This window comes from Vespa mandarinia, chromosome 10 (genome assembly GCF_050613455.1).
Source record: "Vespa mandarinia isolate Hongniang chromosome 10, ASM5061345v1, whole genome shotgun sequence".
Classification (NCBI taxonomy): domain Eukaryota; kingdom Metazoa; phylum Arthropoda; class Insecta; order Hymenoptera; family Vespidae; genus Vespa; species Vespa mandarinia.
In genome coordinates this window covers 5,547,501-5,566,631 of record NC_140819.1, presented here as the reverse complement: position 1 = coordinate 5,566,631, position 19,131 = coordinate 5,547,501, and the positions used below count along the sequence as shown (strand labels likewise).

The 19,131-nt window shown below is 26.4% G+C and overlaps 1 protein-coding gene across 4 annotated transcripts in view; it reads right to left on the bottom strand.

The window, feature by feature from the left end:
• Positions 1-2,510: 2,510 nt before the first annotated feature.
• The window catches only part of LOC118446255 (monocarboxylate transporter 12), a 26,568-nt gene continuing 9,947 nt past the window's right edge, over positions 2,511-19,131 (bottom strand). For 2 of the 4 annotated variants that reach the window (XM_035876705.2, XM_085659759.1), the window contains exons 2-12: positions 14,193-14,325; positions 12,508-12,712; positions 10,573-10,713; positions 9,032-9,220; positions 8,167-8,410; positions 7,826-8,027; positions 7,246-7,422; positions 6,558-6,780; positions 5,606-5,845; positions 4,877-5,002; positions 3,817-4,197 (exon numbers count right to left, since the gene is read on the bottom strand). In XM_035876705.2, coding sequence (XP_035732598.1) covers positions 4,037-4,197; positions 4,877-5,002; positions 5,606-5,845; positions 6,558-6,780; positions 7,246-7,422; positions 7,826-8,027; positions 8,167-8,410; positions 9,032-9,220; positions 10,573-10,713; positions 12,508-12,712; positions 14,193-14,309 — 2,025 coding nt within the window. In that variant the 5' untranslated portion in view covers positions 14,310-14,325 and the 3' untranslated portion in view covers positions 3,817-4,036. Of the gene's footprint in view, positions 2,666-3,816; positions 4,198-4,876; positions 5,003-5,605; positions 5,846-6,557; positions 6,781-7,245; positions 7,423-7,825; positions 8,028-8,166; positions 8,411-9,031; positions 9,221-10,572; positions 10,714-12,507; positions 12,713-14,192; positions 14,326-19,131 lie in introns of those variants that run through there. The other 2 variants (XM_085659758.1, XM_085659757.1) reach the window with 2 other exon arrangements.

Genomic DNA, 19,131 nt, shown 5'->3' with positions numbered 1-19,131 from the left:
CGTCCATTGTAATTTCGAAAACAAACTACTGCAGTAGTCCAGTAACGTGTAAATGAAGATCTCTTTCACATTCGTACAAATAAATAACTTAGGATTTGATACTTAATTCGATTTATCGATCTCATTATAAAAAGAAAGATCTATCTATTGGTCAGAGACTGCCTCCCCTCTCTCTCTCTTTTCTCTTTCTCTTTTTTACTTAAATATCAAATAAACGAAGAAAAAAGAAGAGAGAGAGAGAGAGAGAGAGAGAGAGAGAAAGGTATTACGAAAACAAGTAATTGTGTACGGCGGATAAACGAAAAAAAGAAAGAAAATTAATTTATTCGAAACGAAAGAAAGATCTACGTCCTTTATATTTTCATAATTGCATTATCAACTACGAAAGGGAAGTATAAGAAGTAAAAAAAAAAAAAAAGAAAAAAGAAAGGAAGGGAAAAAAAATAAAAAAAATAAAAATGAGAAAAATAAAGGACTTCGTAACGTTCTTGAAAGATATCATTTGAAAAAGGGACAATAACCGTCGTCATTCTCATTTCATTCGTAGGCAAAAGGGAAGAAGAAAGAGGGGTCTGGGTAGGATTAGGTATGTTCAATTAAACGGACCTTGGAATCGTTCTAGCTCGCTTTGAGGCCACGTTCGTTTGCGGCCATTCTCAAGGGATGTGAGGAGGGGCGCGGAGGGAGGGTGAGGACAAGAAGAGGGGAAAAAGAAAAAAGAGGGAAAAAAAAATTCGAAAAGAGATTCCCCGAGTTGGGCCATGTTTAAGGAAACTAAATTATTTATGCTTCTTATACTGCATAACGGGGTGATGAAAAGAAAAGGAGAAAGAAAAAGTGGGGTAGTAAAAGAAAATGAGAGAGAGAGAGAGAGAGAGAGAGAGAGAGAGAAAGATAAGACTTGAGAGACCTTCTTAACCACCCCATAATGACCTTTCCCCTTTTTAAAAGTTAACCGATAAGCTCATAAATCATCTCTCTCAATGATCCGATAATTATCGTTTCCATTATCTTTCATTTTTTCTTCCCTTCTTTTTTCATTTTTATTTTTTTCATTTTTATTTTCAATTTTTTTTTCTCTTCCTTCTTTCTTCTTTCTTTCCTTTTTTTCTTTTTTTTCTCTTTTTTTTTTTTTTTTTTTTTTTTATTTCCTTTCTATCGTTCTCTTCCTCTCGAACACGAACGCTTGCTCGAGTTCATAAAAAGTCAGAATTCGAAAAGTATCCACGTATCTAAATATTTACATATCATCGTTGTATCTTCTTATACACATTTCAATTTCATTTATTCAATTCCATTTGAAATTCTACAAGGTCGTTTTAAATTACGACGACATTAAATACCAATTGATTATGTTGAATTTATATTTAACGATAATCAAAAATCTTATAAATTAACAATGTGAACATTTTTGAAATGATATAAGAGGCAAGTAATTACGTAATATATTTAATATATTTCTAACAATAATATATATATATATATAATATGATATAAAGAAATAGGTAGAGAGAGAGAGAGAGAGAGAGAGAAGGAGAGAGAGAGGGAGAGAGAGAGAGAGAGAGAAAGTGATAGAGAAAGAAGAGTGATATATATATATATATACAATAAACAAATTTTTTTCAATAATACAAATAAAAAGGAGAAAAAGAAAAGAAAAAGAAAAATAATCTCTCCATTATAAAAATATTTTCCACCCGATAGAAACATGCGTATTTTCTATATATATATATATATATATATATATATATATATATATATATATATATATATAAAGCAGCGCATATATTGGAGTGAGAAAACGCGTACGTTTTGCAGTGTACGAAATCAAAAAAGAAAATTGATAAAAGCAATAATAAGAAATTGGTAATAAATAATTTATAATCAGATGCTTTACTATGTCGATACGCGATGTGTATAAGATCGGTATGTATAATTATATATTTCTGTTTTTTTTTTTCTTCTTTTTTGTTTTTTTCTCTTTTTCATTTCTTTTATATTATTATCTGTTATTACTTCTTTTTTTTTTCCTTTTTCTTTTTTTTTTGTTCTCCTTTTTTCCTTCATCCACTCTTCCACTCTTCCACTCTTTCTCTCGATTGGGTGCGGCCGTCACGTATCAAGTAATTACGCGTAGATAAATCGACAAGGCGGGTATATTATAACATTGATATCTTTTAAATTTACTGCACATCATTTACATGTAATATTTATTGATCCAATCGATTCTATTCGTTCTCGAAGAAATATTTTTCATAGAACATGTTTGCGAACGAACATTTATATACTTTAATGCCCGATAGTGACAGTGCCTCCTTTTCGAGTCGTATTTTTTAAATATGTACTTTAAAAAAAAAATTGTATAACGCAAAGAAAAAAAAAAAAAAAGAAAAAAGATAAATTCGATATCATTTCGAGCATAATAATAACAATAATAATAATAATAATTAATAATAATAATAATAATAATAATAATAATAATAATAATAATAATAATAATAATAATAATAATAATATTATAATGGCAAAATTATTATTTATGTTTACAAATAAACAGAATCGTAGGATCAGCTTCGATCATTAAAATGCGATAGCGAACGTTTATTACACGTTTAGGAACATTAAAAATTACAATCTCGGTTCTATGGTTCTATTCTCTACGAATCTAAAAAAAAAAAAAAAAGAACATATATGCATATATATATATATATATATATATATATATATATATATATATAAATTTATATATAATACAAGTTAAATCTGATTGCAATGTAATTTATATAATATTATATTGCATAATAATGAGAACGTCTAATCGTTAAAATGTAAATGAAACATTTGGTATAATATAATCCGTAAAGAAAAAAATGATTTAACTTTTGTATATATGTGTATACATATATATATATATATGTGTGTGTGTGCATGTTGTGTGTGCGTGTGTATGCATATGTATATGTATATAGTGTATATGTATTAAAATAATGGGATAAGAGTATAACAAGGTAACGTGAGAATTTTACTCGTTTGTTAATTGTATCTATGTACAATGAAACAAGTACATATGCCCTAATTAATAATAACCGAGCTAATATAAAATAATCTCTTAGTTGTAAGAGAAAGATAAACGGCGGAAAACGACGTTGTTAAACGAGTTATGAATTTATGTACATTAATTATATTGCGACATCGAGCTTACGCAGCAAGTATTTAGGTACATAAATATCTTAATAATAATAATAATAATAATAATATATACATATATGTATATATATATATATATATTATTCTACAATTATATAAATCTTTCAACGAACTCAATCTTTCAACAATAAATGCTCGAGAAGGTATACATTTCGTTCTATTCCGAAATGCATTTAGGTCCTTCGAAAAAAAATCAAAGAACTTTGCGAAAATAAAATTATTCGACACGCCGTAACACTGTATAAATCTTTAATAATTATAATAATAATAATAATAATAATAATAATAATAATATACATATCAATATTATATTATTACGTATTATTAATTAATATATTAAACATTACATATACAATATATATTTAATATCTTCGTTGTATTACGATTGTCGAATAATATGATTTTCATATTCTCGAAAATATGTTGTATTATTATAAATACAAATTACATATCTATATATATATATATTTTTTTTTGTCTTTTATATATATATAATATATATTTACTTTATATATATAGAATTATATATATATATACATATATATATATAAAGAAAAGCAAAAAAAAAAAAAGAGAAAGAAAGAAGGAATTAATTTTGGATTGTCGATTAATTGGAACGTCCAAAATTTTTCTTCGCTTTTCTTTTTCTTTTTTTTCTTTTTTTTTTTTTAAACAAAGAAAAAATTAACGTTCCATACAAAAGAACGTTGTTTCGATAATGAAGGTTCTACTGTATAAGTTTACTGTATATATGCATATATATATATATACATACGCATACACACACACACACACATATAACATACGAAGTCCGTACTTTCACTTTCGATCAGGATTTTAACGAGTCATCACTGCCCTTATTTTCGTTTCTGCGCTTCTCCCATTGATTGACCCTCTTCAAAGGATAACAGATCGCAGCCGAAAGGAAGATTAAACTACCAGAAAGATAGAATGAAGCATCGTAACTACCCGTTGCATCCTTAAATGCTCCTGTTTGAAGAATTAAAAGGGAAGATTTAGAAGAAATTTTTTTCTTTTTTCTTTGTTCTTTTTTTCTTATCCTACCCCTCCCACCCACCGCCTTTATTTTTTACCATATATTCTAACATTATTAAATTATAAATAATAGAATAGAAAACGCGTCGATCTCTTTTTATCTGAAATTAATTTCAACTCGTTCTTATTTTTCTCTTTAAATTTTAAATATAACGTTTTCAAAAATAACGTTGTTTCATTGAAGCAAATAAAATTGAAACAAAAATAACGTTGTGTCATTGAAACAAATAAAATTGAAACAAAAATAACGTTGTTTCATTGAAAGAAATAAAAGTGAAAAAAGAAAAGCCTACATTGATATGCAGTTTTTCCAGGAGGATTTGAAAAATGACAATTTTTCATTCAGCTCTCTTAATCGTTCTTTTTTACATCATAATAGTCAATAAAAAAAAAAAAACTCGTAATGGTAATAAAATTAATTTCGTAATAAATTTTCTAATGTCATAATATATATATATATATATATATTTTTTTTTTTACGAATATTTAATTTAATTCGATTGTAATTATTTCAAGACGATCAGTTTAGATTTCTCTAATCGAACTCTCGTTTTATCAACGTGGACCCAGCGAGAAATCTCGTTAGGAAAGCCGATCGATATTTTCTAATCACCTGCAAGAGGCGCGCCTACGGCCGCTGCCACGCCTTGAAACAGTAGGAGCAATCCAAATGCGTTCGTCAGCTTCTCTAGCCCTAGAAGATCTACCACGAGAATCGATCTCAGCGATGCGAACACGGCTATGAAAGTAAAAAAAAAAAAAAAGAAAAAAAAAAGAAAAAAAAGAAACGAAATGAGAAAACAAACAAAAAAATGGTTGATTAAAAACGAAAAGAAACAATACAAAAGCAACGGTCAATACTCCCATCCTTCTTCCTTTTTTTTCAAAATATTGCATTCTGATTTGTCCTCTCATAAAAAAAAAAAACAAAAAAAAAAATTCAATTTTACAAGAGATAAAAAAAAAGGCGATCATTTCTTTTTTGCGTGTTTCGCTATTTTTTTTACTTTGTTCAATAATGTCAGAATTCAAGGAAAAAAGAAAGAAAAGAAAAATAACTTTTATTTACTTTTTTCTTTTGTTCTTTTTTCTTTTCTTTTTCTTTTTTCTTTCTTTAGCGTTAATCATCTTATAAATCGTGGCGTTATTGTTAAATGATTTTGATTTTATATTATGAAAAATACATAGAGAAACAGGATAAATAAGAATGAAAAAAATTGTCCCGTTTTATTTTTCATCGTATCTTAACAAATTTTTATAATCGTGCGAATAGAACGAGTGACTTTGGAATTTGATAGGAGAACGACGAAATATTTTAATGATCTAATGTTCTTTTACTTACATATACTGAGACCAAAACAGACGGCGTAAAAGAATTGATATCCTTTGGTCAATGATAATCCAGATAGCATGGTTAATAATCCACCAATGCTGATAAATATATTATTAACAACGAGAGCATCAACGCCAGGTATACTACCTGCTAGGCCACATGCAACACGACCTATGGTATTTCCAATACCAACGACAGAAACGAGAAACATAGCCGATGAAGCCTCAATTCCGGCCATTTTGGCACGATCTTAAAACAAATAAAAGAAAAAAAAAAATTATTTACAATAAATATGACAATTATTATACATAAATATAGAAATAGATTTATTCTTTTCTGACAACTTTAATTAAATAAAAACAAATGGATATTAAAAATTTCGATAAATATCTTTAAATATTCAAAAGAATAATAAAAAAATCTTAAACAATTTTTAAATATATTTTTCAATCAATCATATATATATATACATATATAGAAAAATTATCTGTATACAATACATACGTACGTGCATATAGCAATCGGTTTATTATTTATTTGACAATTAAAACTAAATAAAAATAAATGTATATTAAAAATTGTAATAAATATTTGTGAATATTAAAAAAATCTTAAAAAAGTTATCTTTAAATATATTTTTCAATCAATCGCGAGATATTAATCTCGGATAATCTATTAAACGACCACCCTGTAAGTTGTAACGTGAGCAAAAAGGTGTTATAATAAAGATAAGATTATTTTTGCGATTATTGTTACAATAAAAAAAAAAAAAAAAAAAACAATTGAGATAAATAATTGGATTTAAAGAAATTGTTCTCTTCAATTATGATTTGCAATCTTAATTATTCGATAACGATATTAAAATCTAATTTATATATATATGTGTATATATATATATATATATATATATATATATGTATATATATGAGTTCGCATAACATTGAGGATCGATTGAACAAACCTGGAAGATAGATGAAAGGTGTATAAAAGCCCATCATTGTGAGCCCACCGGAAATGGCGAGGATCAGGAAGGAAGGGCTCTTTAAAAGGCTGAGATCGAGCATAGTCGTCAAAATTCGACGCACGCTCTCCGGACAGAGATAACAGCTACCGCTTTTTTCCTCTTCGACATCGGTGGCCGTTGGCAATCGTGTCACAGACATATGATAACCAACCGAGGATAGCTGCGAATAAAATTATTTATTTATTGTCCTCGTGCTCGTTTGTTTCGCAAAAAAGAATTTTTATTCTTAAATTACGAAATTAAAACAATTAATGGTAAGAAAAATCTGACGGAATTTTTTATTTGTTATTTGATCTTAAGGATGTAAAAAAAAAAAGAAAAAAGTACAAAAAAAAAAAGAAAAAAAGAAGAAAATATGAAAGAAAAAAGAAAAGAAAAGAATAGCAAATGTTTCTACTTGTTAAAGACGTAAAATAAAATTCTTAAAGAGATAAATATAATGAAAGTTTCTGTTGTTTTTTTATGAATAACAAACGATTGAAAAATTTCCTTCGTTTATTTGTTCGTTTGCTTCTTTCTCTCTCTCTCTCTTTTTTTTTTTTTTTTTTTTTTTTTTTTTAATAAAGAAAAATAATATCCATTCTTTATATATTTTCTCTAATTGTCGCGTTAATTCCTTACTTACCTGAGACTTGTAGTGCGCTAATCTGTTTAAAGATCCTCCATAAAAAATATCATCTCTGTAGAATGGTCTCTGGGGATCCTTGCTCGTTGTATTTCGCCTGTTGCACGTTCTAAAAGATTTCTGGCTGCAATCCGAGTCTGCACGAAGTCTGCGACCACTGATCGTATGTCTGCGTATCTGTTAAAATCATTTTCGATAGTTGTCCACTTGAATTAACGAACAACAAGTATTTATTTCTTTTTCTATTTTTTCTTTTTTTTTTCAAAATTTCTATATCACAAGATAAAATTTATGTATATAAAACAAAAGAAAATAAATTTATATATATATATATATATATATATATATATATATAATCAAATAAATTATCCGAAGTCGTAACTATTTCTTTTTTTTTCTTTTTTTTTTTTACAAAATTCATTTTCATAATTACCGACACACACGCGTATCCTTGTCATAGTCATTTTTCATTTTGTTATTAATATAGATAATACGATATTCCGTGTAAAAAAGAAAAAAAAAAGAAAAATGTTAGACGATGATAAGCGTCGAAATAATTATCGATCATTCGTTATCTCACCGTCGGTATTTTGCCATTAAGTCTGTCCATATCACCGCCAAGTAAATTGTTCTCTTCCTCGATCGATTTGGTCTCCTCGTGATCGATATCGAGATCGGGATATATCGGTGCCGATAGTCTCTTCTCCGACGTATTCAACTTTCTTTCCAAATTTCTCGGCTCCACGTGTATCTTATGAAGCGAATGCAATGACTTCGACGTACTGAAATAAAAATTTGTGATCGATCGATCGATCCGATCCATTCATCGATTTTGAAATCGTTGAATTAAATTGGAATGAGTAAAAGAAAAAGAAAATGAAAAAAGAAAAGGAAAAAAAGAATCATTTTCATTTTAATTACTTTACTATATTTGGACTGCTGCCAATAAGCTGTGCCGCTGTTGGATACTCGGTGTTGTTGTTGGTACCAAAAAATCCATTTCTGTTTGGTTGAACACAATGTAATGAGGCCGTCGAAACACCTTTACCGATTAACGTTGTTTTTGCCTCGATAACAGCATTCTCCTGAGTTGGTTTTATCTTGATTCGCGTTGGTTTCAATGGTCGAAACATCGCACCGAATATGGCGCAATTCAACAGCATTCCTAACCGGATTATTAGAATGGACTTTAGGACATTGATAATTTTAGGGCAATAAAAGTTGTTATATAAACTTTATTAATTACGAAATTTCGAACGAAATGAAAAATTAGAGAAAAGAGAAAATGATATATCTATACCTTAAATTAAGATTTATTTTGACCTCTATCAAGCGTATAAGTAATGTGAAGTCGTTAAAAAAGAAAAAATTTATTACTTTCAGCTTATTCATTCATTCATTCTCTCTCTCTCTCTCTCTCTCTCTCATTCTCCCTTTCTTAAAATCATCGATACGTATGATATTTTAGAGTTTATATAAATAATTAAATATTGCGTTAAAAATACATATATCAGATGAGTCCTTGAGAATCTTTTTTTTCATTTCATAATAAATTTATTCGATATTACGACGTTTATCTTTCCACGTATGTACATATGTACGTATCGTATATGTATCTACATATCTACATGTCTGTATATATATATATATTTTTATACCTACTTATATATAATATTAAATATAAATTATATATTTATATATATAATATATGTATAATATATATATATATAATATATATATATAATATACATATAATATATGTATGTATGTATTATATTTCATTTACCTGCTTGAAAAAGGAGGGCACCTCGCCAACCGTAGGACTTTATAAGTAAATCTGAAATCGGTGCTAACAAGAAGGCACCGATTCCGGAGCCGCACACTGCGATACCGGTTGCCAAAGCTCGCCATCTTTCGAAGTAAAAGCCGGTTGTTATAACGGCAGGAACGTATATCAAACCAACTCCAATACCACCTGTAGATTATTTATAAATAAAGATAAACAAACAAACAAACAAACAAACAAAGTAATGATTTAAACGTAATAATGATCTTTCGTAAAAGAGGAAACATCAATTTTTTACTTTTTTTTTACTTTTTTGTTAAATAGTTAATAATAAGTCTTCTTCTTTTTCCTTTTTTCTTTTTCCTCTTTTTTTTTCTTTTTTTTTTCTCTTTAATAAAGCGATACAAAGATCGCATATATGCGATAATAATATTTCTTAATGTCTATTTAAAAATATTGTTAAATGTTAATGAGCTCGTTTCATACTTCTTTTTAAGATTACGAACTCGAGTGATTTCGTTATGTCTCCACTTTTATAAATACTCTCAAAGATAAGCTGAAGGTTCTTTTTTCTCGTTTTTTTTTTTTTGTTCTTTTTCTTTTTCTTTCTTTCTTTTCCTTTTATTCGTTTTATTCTTTTTCTCTTCTTCTATTTTAAAATGGACTTATATCGCTTGCGAAAGTTAATTAATTGTACGAAAATGTAAATACAATGGTAAATAGAATATTTTCGTTTTTTTTTTTTTTTTTCTTTTTTTTTTTTTTTTTTTTTTAATTGAGTCAAATCCATCTTTGTGATACGTTATTCTAAAATATAAATTATAACAATTGGATATAATAATAATATTAATAATAATAATAATAATAATAATAATAATAATAATAATAATAAAAAGAGAAAAGAGGAAAGGAAAAAAAAAGAAAAAAGGAAAACGTAAATCGTATCGAATTTATACGAGAATACCATTGCGAGAAATTTTATAAATAAGAACCATCTAAAAGCTTTACGATCTTAGAAAAATTAAAGGTCAACTCCTTTGACTAACTCTTTCTTTTCCTTTTTTTCCTCTTCCTCTTCCCTTTTTTTCAAAAAGTTGAACTTGTGTATCGCTGTGTACTTTTAAAGATAGGCATTGGGGCGGTTGGGGGGGGGGCGGAAAAAAAAAGGAAAAGAAAAAGGTACATTTGATTTATCTAAATACGATTACATCATTACCTTAATGGCGTTTACGACGAGAGAGAGAGAGAGAGAGAGAGAGGTTTTATCGTTGAAGGCAGCTTGCGAAGGAAAGATTATTTTATTTTTATTTTTCTTCTTCTCTTTCTTTTATTTCTTTTTTCTTTTTCTCTGTCTTTTTTTTTCTTTTCTTTTATTCTTTTTTTTTTTTTTTTTTTTTTTTTTAATATTACTATTACTCCTTTATTTTCCTTTTTGATAAAAGATCCGATAAACCAAAGAGGAATTAAAAGTTTCCCTCGAGGAGCAGTAGAAAAGTGCTCGTGCAAAATGTAACTTTTTCAATAAGAGACCTATAACTTACCGAGGACACCGTAGGAAACATAAAGAAACTCTATGGACGCACTAAAGTACGAAAGGACGAAGGCTAGGCAGCTAAGTATACTACCAAGTATTGCTACCAGTCTAAAACCATATCTGTTCGCTAAAGCTGATACGAATGGTCCTGCAAATGGAAAAAAGAAAAAAGATAAAGTATTAATAATAATACGTTCGAAGATTTGTTCATTTTTTTTTTTTTTATATATATATATATATATATATATATATATATATATATATATATATATATATGTATATTTCTTTCTTTCTAATTCATTTGATAATACAATTTTTCATTTGGAAAAAGAAGTCAAAATGAAGCGAAAATTGATCTATCGATTTTTATTTGCTTTACGTTTGAAAATTGGAAATAATCTAAGTGATAGATCTTTTTCTTTTTTTTTCTTTTTTTTTCTTTTTTGTTTTTTTTATTTGCTTCTGTTTTCATTCATTTCATTTTATTTCATTTATTATTTATTTTATCTTCTTCTACTTTATCAGTTAATTTTAACGAAGAAATTGCGATATATTTTTGAACAAGTACAAAGACAAAAAGAAAAGAACAAATATAATTGATAATCGATATCAATGTATTGAATCGATCAAATCGTTCGATTAAATGATTCTTTCAATTAAATATGTGCATATATATAAAATAGTATATATATATATATATATATATATATATATGTATATATATATATATAATTTTTCGTAACTTCGTTCAGTAATATAATTTCACTGAAGAAAAAATTGATTTATCGATTATATTTGCTTAACATTTTGAAAATTGGAAATAATCTAAGGTGATAGATGTTTGTTTTGTTTTGTTTTTCTTTTTTTCTTCATTTTTTTTTCTTTCCTCTTTTTTTTTTGTTTTTTTTTTGTTTTTTTACTTCTACGAATTAGCTTTAACAGAGAAATTATGATACATTTTTGAGTTATCAAAAGGACAAAAAAAGAAAAAAAATAAAAGGACGAATATAAGCGATATCGATATGAATGCAATAAATCGATTAAATGGATCGATCAAATAAATTTGTTTTCTCTTGAAAAATAAAGGTATATCAAGGAAAGGTGATTTATTGCTATTGTCTTTGTTTTTTACACTTTAAGGAAAAAGAAATAAAAAAAAAAATAAAGAAAAAAAAGAAAAGAAAGGAGATAGATACCGAATGATTTTATTTCAATAAAAAAAAAAAAAAAAAAAAAAAAAAAAAAAAAAAAAAAAAAAAAGAAAAGAATTATCGAAGCTATCTTGAATAAACTGATACATTTATCATTTATTTAATATCCCTAATAAATGTAAGATATATGCAAATGAAAGATAGAAATGTTTTAATTATCATACATTTTGTACATATTAATTAAATACATTAGATAATAAAGTCGTAATAATTTTATTTTAATAAATGAAAATTTTAGTTGCTTATGAAATCGATTTGTTTTCAAATGCGACAATAAAATCTAATAATAACGATCATCGACATATTATTCTCGTTCGGAAACTGGTTAATTATACAACTTGTTAAAAATCACATTTATCCTTCTAACGTCCTATGAGATAAACATTTTATTTAACGTTGAAATGTATACCGGATTAGAAGAGAAATCGATTAACATAATCTATCGTAAACATGTATGGTAAATCAATAAGAATCGATGACGTATGTATACATATATATGCATACATACATAAATACATAGATACATAGATTATAAGTATTAAAATAAATGATATTGGTCAAGATCGTACGATATTGCGATTGTAAAGCGATTAAAAATAATACGTTAATAGAATTAAAGTGAATATCTTGAATTCAAATTCGATAGAAATCGATATAATGAAGTTCAAACTTTTGTCACGTTCAATAAAATGTATTATTTAAAAATAAAAATTTTTTTTTTTTTTACGAACCGGCCATTAAATAGAATCCTGTTTGAAGGGAACCAACCAATGCTACGCTAGCATGCGACACATTGAATGCCTCCGTGATGTCGTTGAGGAAAACTCCGAAACTGAAAATAATACCGTCTACGAATAGATTGCAGAGAAAGGATGCTGCAACGATCACCCAGCCCCATCCACCGTCCGGTGGTACCACCATTTCGACCTCGATACTCTGTTGGCATATGAATTTTTTGTTTTTGTTTTTTTCTTTTTTCTCTTTTTATTTATTTATTTATCTATTTATTTATTTATTTTTCTTATGCTTTTTTATTTATTTATTTATTAAAATTAAAAGTTCGAAAATGTAAAAGGGTTGAAATTCTTATCGTATCTTTACTCGTTCATTTCTTTCCTTTTTCTTTTTCCTCTCTTCTCGTCGTATTCTTTTTCTTTTTCTCTTTTTTCCGTTTTTCCCATTTCTTTTTCTTTTTTTTTTTCGAATTTTTCCTAAACTTCGCAACTTATGTTATTTTCTTTTCGTCGTGAGATTTTCTTCTTTCTTTCTTTCTTTCTTTCATTCATTCATTCATTCATTCATTCAGTTTCTTCTTCATTTTAATATGAATATTTGCGTTCGTCCTCGTAATTTATTTTTTATCGAAAGTGAAGGGAAAAGAAAAAAAAGAAAAAAAATTGGCATTCGTATAATTTCTCTAAAAGATCGTTAACGAGTTTATCGTTTCTTTTTTTATCTTTTTATTATTTTTTTTTTTCCTTTTTTTTTTTATTTCTTTTTTTCTTCTTCTTTTCTCACTCGCCACGAAAATTCGTAAAACGTTATGGTCAAGGTCATCGTTAGGAGAACTCAATTTTGTTATCAACTTATCCAACGCGGTATTACTTATCTATATATAACGATATCGCCTCGGGCCTCGTCGCGATTACAAATTCGATCGTTCGGGACAGGTCTTTAAGATTTCCAATGCAAAATGAAAATATTTGCAATCATCGATGTAGAAGAAAAGAGAAAAAGAAGAAGAAGAAGAAGAAAGAAAAACAAATGTACGATTGGGTCTTCCGACCCTCCTCCCCCCACCCGCGACCTCTCAGAAAAAAAATTCACTCATCCAGAAGAAAAATTATTTGCTTCGTTTCGTTTATCGACGAATCCAAAGTAAGAGAAAAAGAAAAAAAGAAGAAGAAGAAGAAGAAGAAAGAAAAAAAAGAAAGAGAAAGTAAAAAATAAATATTCGTAATATTTTTTTCTTTTTTTCTTTTCTCTCTCTCTCTCTCTCTCTCTATCTATCTATCTATCTACGTTCGATTATTATTGACGATAAATATATATTCATGATTCTTCTTATTTCGAGAGCTTTAATTCAGCTTAGAAATGTTTCTTTTTTTTTTATTATTATTTCTTTTTTTTTTTTTTTTTTTTTTTTTTTTTATTACATTTAATTCAGTTTAAAAATTGTTCGTATTTTATACGATAATTTTCCATGAAATTATCGATTACAATATAATATATTTAAATTTACTATATTTAATTTATTTCACGAAAATTTGTACATTATTGTACGTAAGTACGTAAGAACATAATCGTAAACAAATATATTACATTACAACGCACAACGTTTACAAACTTATGTTTATTAATGCAGATCTATATATATATATATATATATATATATATATATATATATACATCTCACCTCGTTATTATTGTCATTAATATCCTCGAGCTGCATTTCTTCTTTTTTAATGCTTCGTCCATTTTGTTCAAGCGTTTTTGAGATCGGCTCGTCCATCTTACTCTCCTTCGATGACATTTTCGTTTTCGGTTATCTATAAACACAAAAGAAAATCCTTCAATATCTGTCTTTGATAATCAACACGAGAAAATTTTCTGATTATAAATTAATATAATATCTTGGAAAATCCTTAATAAATCTTATTTTAATTATTGAACATATCGTATATCGTGTAGAATACTTTGAATTGAAAAACTGTGTTAGTATGTTAAAAAAAAAAAAAAAAAAAAAAAAAATCAATTCATTATTTATCATTTACAATTTTCATTCTTTTTCTCTTTGCCTTTTTTGTTTTTCCTCAACCAATCGTACATCTCTCAGCGAGATAATATTCATTTATAAATTAAAACGAGTTAAGCTTATTATTTGAAAAAAAAAAAATATATATATATATATATATATATATATATATTCGAAAATTTATGGAAATGAGAAAACTATAATTGCGTTTACTTTTCTATAATTTATTTTCGTACAAATTACGAATTATATTTCAAAAATACATGTTCACAAATTATGATTATTATTAAATATTCGTCATTATTCCATATATGTCGTAGATGGTGATGTCCCCTCGACCGAGGAGAAAAAAAATTCTCTTTAAAAACTCGTTGATAAATTACTCGTTAATTTATCAAATCGCGTTTGATAAAATTATGTGAAGTCGGTTTTAATTTTCGTATTATTAATTGGTCTATGACTACACGCACACGCACATACCAATATATATATTTATATATATATATATATATATATATATATGTATATATATACGTGAGTATATGTAAATTATCGTATTATTTCCACGTCAAAATAATTGCGAAAGCATTAGCGATGTATTTAATATCTAAAATGTGAAAGGGCTAGTAGTACAGCTCAATAATTGTGTATATATAAAAATAAAGATAGATGATGATGATGATGATAATGATAATGACTCGTTCGAACAAACAAACATAAACTAAAGAAAAATATAAAAAAAAAAAAAAAAATAAACGGGAGAGAAAAAATGAAAACGATGACGAGAGATTTCTAATCGATGATAATAATATATATATTCAAAATTCGAGACTGCTCGTATATAAATATTTAAACAGATGACTTTCCATAGACGTTGTCAAAATTGAAAAACGTCTTAACCATTTTTTTTTCCTTTTTCCTCTTTTTTTTTCTTTTTTCTTTTTTTTTTCCCCATTTTTTTTTCTTCCTCTTCTTCTTTTGGCCTGACGATCATTTGTCAAAAAAAATATGTTAACAAGAAGTATATACGCATTTTAATATTTTATTATATTTCCCTTTCGAAAGATAATATTTGAAATAATTTGTTAATCCCAATTAACGATAATTAACTGTAAATATCGATTGTGCATTTCAATATTGTAAATTTACATATCGTAAAATATGTTCCATTAACTCTTACCATCGTTAAAAGAGATAAAATGAAATTGTACAAATTAAAGTTCACATTTTTGATTGAATTAATATCAATACAATACTCGTGTATTTATATTTATTATCATTTGAAGAAATAAAAAAATAGATAACGTTTTCCGTAAAATCTTTTTAATAACGATAATCACTGTGCAACACACACACACACACACACACACACATATATATTTATATATATATATATTTATATATATATATTTATATATATTACACATCATTTTGCAATTCAATCTCGTAAAATATCATTTGTTAATCTGTTAACACTTTTTTACTTTTTTTTTTATATAATAATAATGACAATAATAATAATAAAAAAAAAAAGAAAAGAAAAAAGGAAAAGAAAAGAAACAAAAGAAAAAATTGAACGAGCCAATTCTCGTTTTCATTTTTCCCAATTGGCTCGGCTGTTTCTACTTAATTGTAAGAATTATTAAAAAAAAAAAAAAAAAAAAAAAAAAAAAAAAAAAAAATAGAAGAGGAAAAAGTCGTTCGTAAAATCAGCGAGGAAAGAAGAGAGAAGAAAAAGAAATAAAGAGGAAAAAAAAAAAAAGAGTAAAAGAAAAACAGGCCGGAATTCTCGATTAATCGTCGAACTAGTCGGACTAAATCATCCTCCCACATTCGCAATTATGTTCAAACACACGAAGGTCAAAATGGGAGGATACTTTTGCGAAAGGTCAAGGTCGCATTGGGAATAAACTCGAGTGGACTGGACACGCACGTGATGACCGATCGAGACGATGTCTCGACGTCGTCGTCATTTTGTTGTCTCCTAAGCCGTAAAACAAATTGACTACTAACTCCGATTGCTTCTCTTTTTGTAGCACATAAAATCCAAATTGATGTTTCTTATGCTTAACTATCGATTTTTCTCATTCACCATCGTAAATACTTGTTAGATATTTCGTTTGGTTTCTTTCAATATATATATATATTTTTTTTTTTCTTATTTTTTTTTTTTCTTACTTCATCATTGCACGATACAAAGAATTTCTAACGTATCATGTATACGCTATAATGATCGATACAAATCACATAGAAAGTTAAACATTTTCTATGTGAAATTTTGTGTTCGTCAAAATTTCTCTTTTTCTTTCTTTTCGTTCGTTTTTTTTTCTTTTTCCTTTTTTCTTTTTCTTCTTCTTTCAAAAAACTTCAATCTCTCTTCCATTAAAAATATTTCCATGAAATTTGGAATTTCTCTAAATGTTCGACGTTCGATTAACAATCTAAAGAAAACAATAGTGTTATTTTAATTAATTAAAATTTCTCGGACATAACAGATTTTAATTCTGCAAAAGGGGTGATAAGAAATTTTTTTAAATGTTCGTAATTTCAGCATAATATACAGGTTTGTCTGATATTCAATGATATAAAGCCAAATATTATCTATTCTATCGATTTTATAAATAAATATTTTATCGATTGTTATGTTTTGATATGCAATAAATATTACATGGCTGATGTAATATTTATTGCATACGTTTAATGTAAAACGCCGTTGCCAAGATACTAAAAGTTGTAACAGTTTTATTCTTTTTATTTTCTCCTTTTTTTTTTTTCTTTTGCTTTTTTCAATGGAAATCGATCGAAGTTTAAATCGAACAAAAGTTGTAAAGATATATCGATACAAGTCGAACGAGTATCTTTGCACATTGTAACATTTCCTTCGATATTTCATCGTGTCCATAGGTGCCTTGAACTTCAAAAAAGAAAAAAAAAAAGAAAAAAAACTGTGTCTAACAGATTACAATATAAAAAAAAAAATAGTACGTAACTAGTTTTGAAAAAGTATTAGTTATATTGCAATAATAATGGATTGGGATATAACTTTTATATAATTGCGCTATTACTTTCGATAAAATGGCAATAGAAGCAAAAGATTTTTGCAATGTTTCACACATAAAAATAACTTAGAACTATATTTAACTTATTTATAATCGTCTTTTTCCTACGATGAAAAACACGTTTTATCTATGCATCACTTTTTATAATATGTCTTATAGACGTTGGTAAAATCACAATTTTTATATTTTGCTGGAGATAAATATATTTTTAAAAATGGACAACTTTTATATATATATATATATATATATAATATATAAATATATTTATTTTTTCAATATTTACATATATATGTGTAATATATACAGCAGACCCTGCATAATAAAACTTTATATAACACCACGTTAAAATGATGATATTCGTTCGTTACAAAACGATAAAAAGAAATGTTCCTATATAAAATAATATGCAGGTTTTCCTATAAATAACATAAATATTTTTAATATCTCAACTGTTTTCGATGAAAGAGAATAACATGTCTACGTATCAGAATGAAGTTGCATCGTGCATTCCAAAAAGTAGAAAATAATGAAAAAAAAAAAGAAAATACGTGTATGATGAACGTATATCGTAATTATTATAATTAAATGTAATAATTCATAAAGCAATTTATTACGTTCGTTCTAAAAAGATGACAAATTTTTTTTTGCAAGAATAAAAAAAAAAATAGAAAGAAAAAAATAAAAAAAGAAAAATACCGTATATCGTAATTATTATATTTTAATTATAATAGCTCTTATCTTATTTGTTATAATAATCTTCATAAAGAGATAACAAATATTCTTTTTTCAATAAATCATAACTCATGTTCCTTTAAAATGACATTATCTTATGTTCCTTTGAATTAAAAATTTTCAAATGGAAATTAATCGTAAAAAATATTCGTCGATTTGAAAAATATTTTAATATATTTTAATATACTTTTTTTTAATATATTTTTCTTTCTTTTTTCACTAACTTTAGTTTGTTCCTATTTAATTTCTGTAACATAGTCTGTCCGGTCTCGGCCATAATTTCGTATAATTAATAATAATGTCCGCAAATTATAAAGATACGAAATGAATATGACGTAGATTAGACGCGGATTAGACGGGAATTAGATGCTAATATATTCGTCATTTTTTAATTTTCTTCTAGGCTTTATTTACTCTACACTTTATTTATTTTTTTTTTTTTTTTCTAATAGACCTAAGTAAATGATTAACAAATTGAGATAGCTTTTTCAATGGAATTGACAAAGTAACATTTTTCTTTTGAATCTGTGTCATTTTTTTTTGTTTCTTCTTTTTTGAATCCACAAAAATAAATTCCTTCTCTCTCTCTCTCTCTTTTCCAAAAATTTTGTAAACCACTTTAAAGTTAATATTTCCACAAATTAAGTATCCTAAACTTCTTGCCATATCATAAAGCGTAATTATACAAAATTTCATGTTGGAATTTTACAAAAAAAAAAAAAAAAATAAATAAAAAAATAAAAAAAAATCACTAAAAGGAAAAAAAAAGCAAGAAAGAAAAGGAAAACAAAAGAACAAAAAATAAAAGT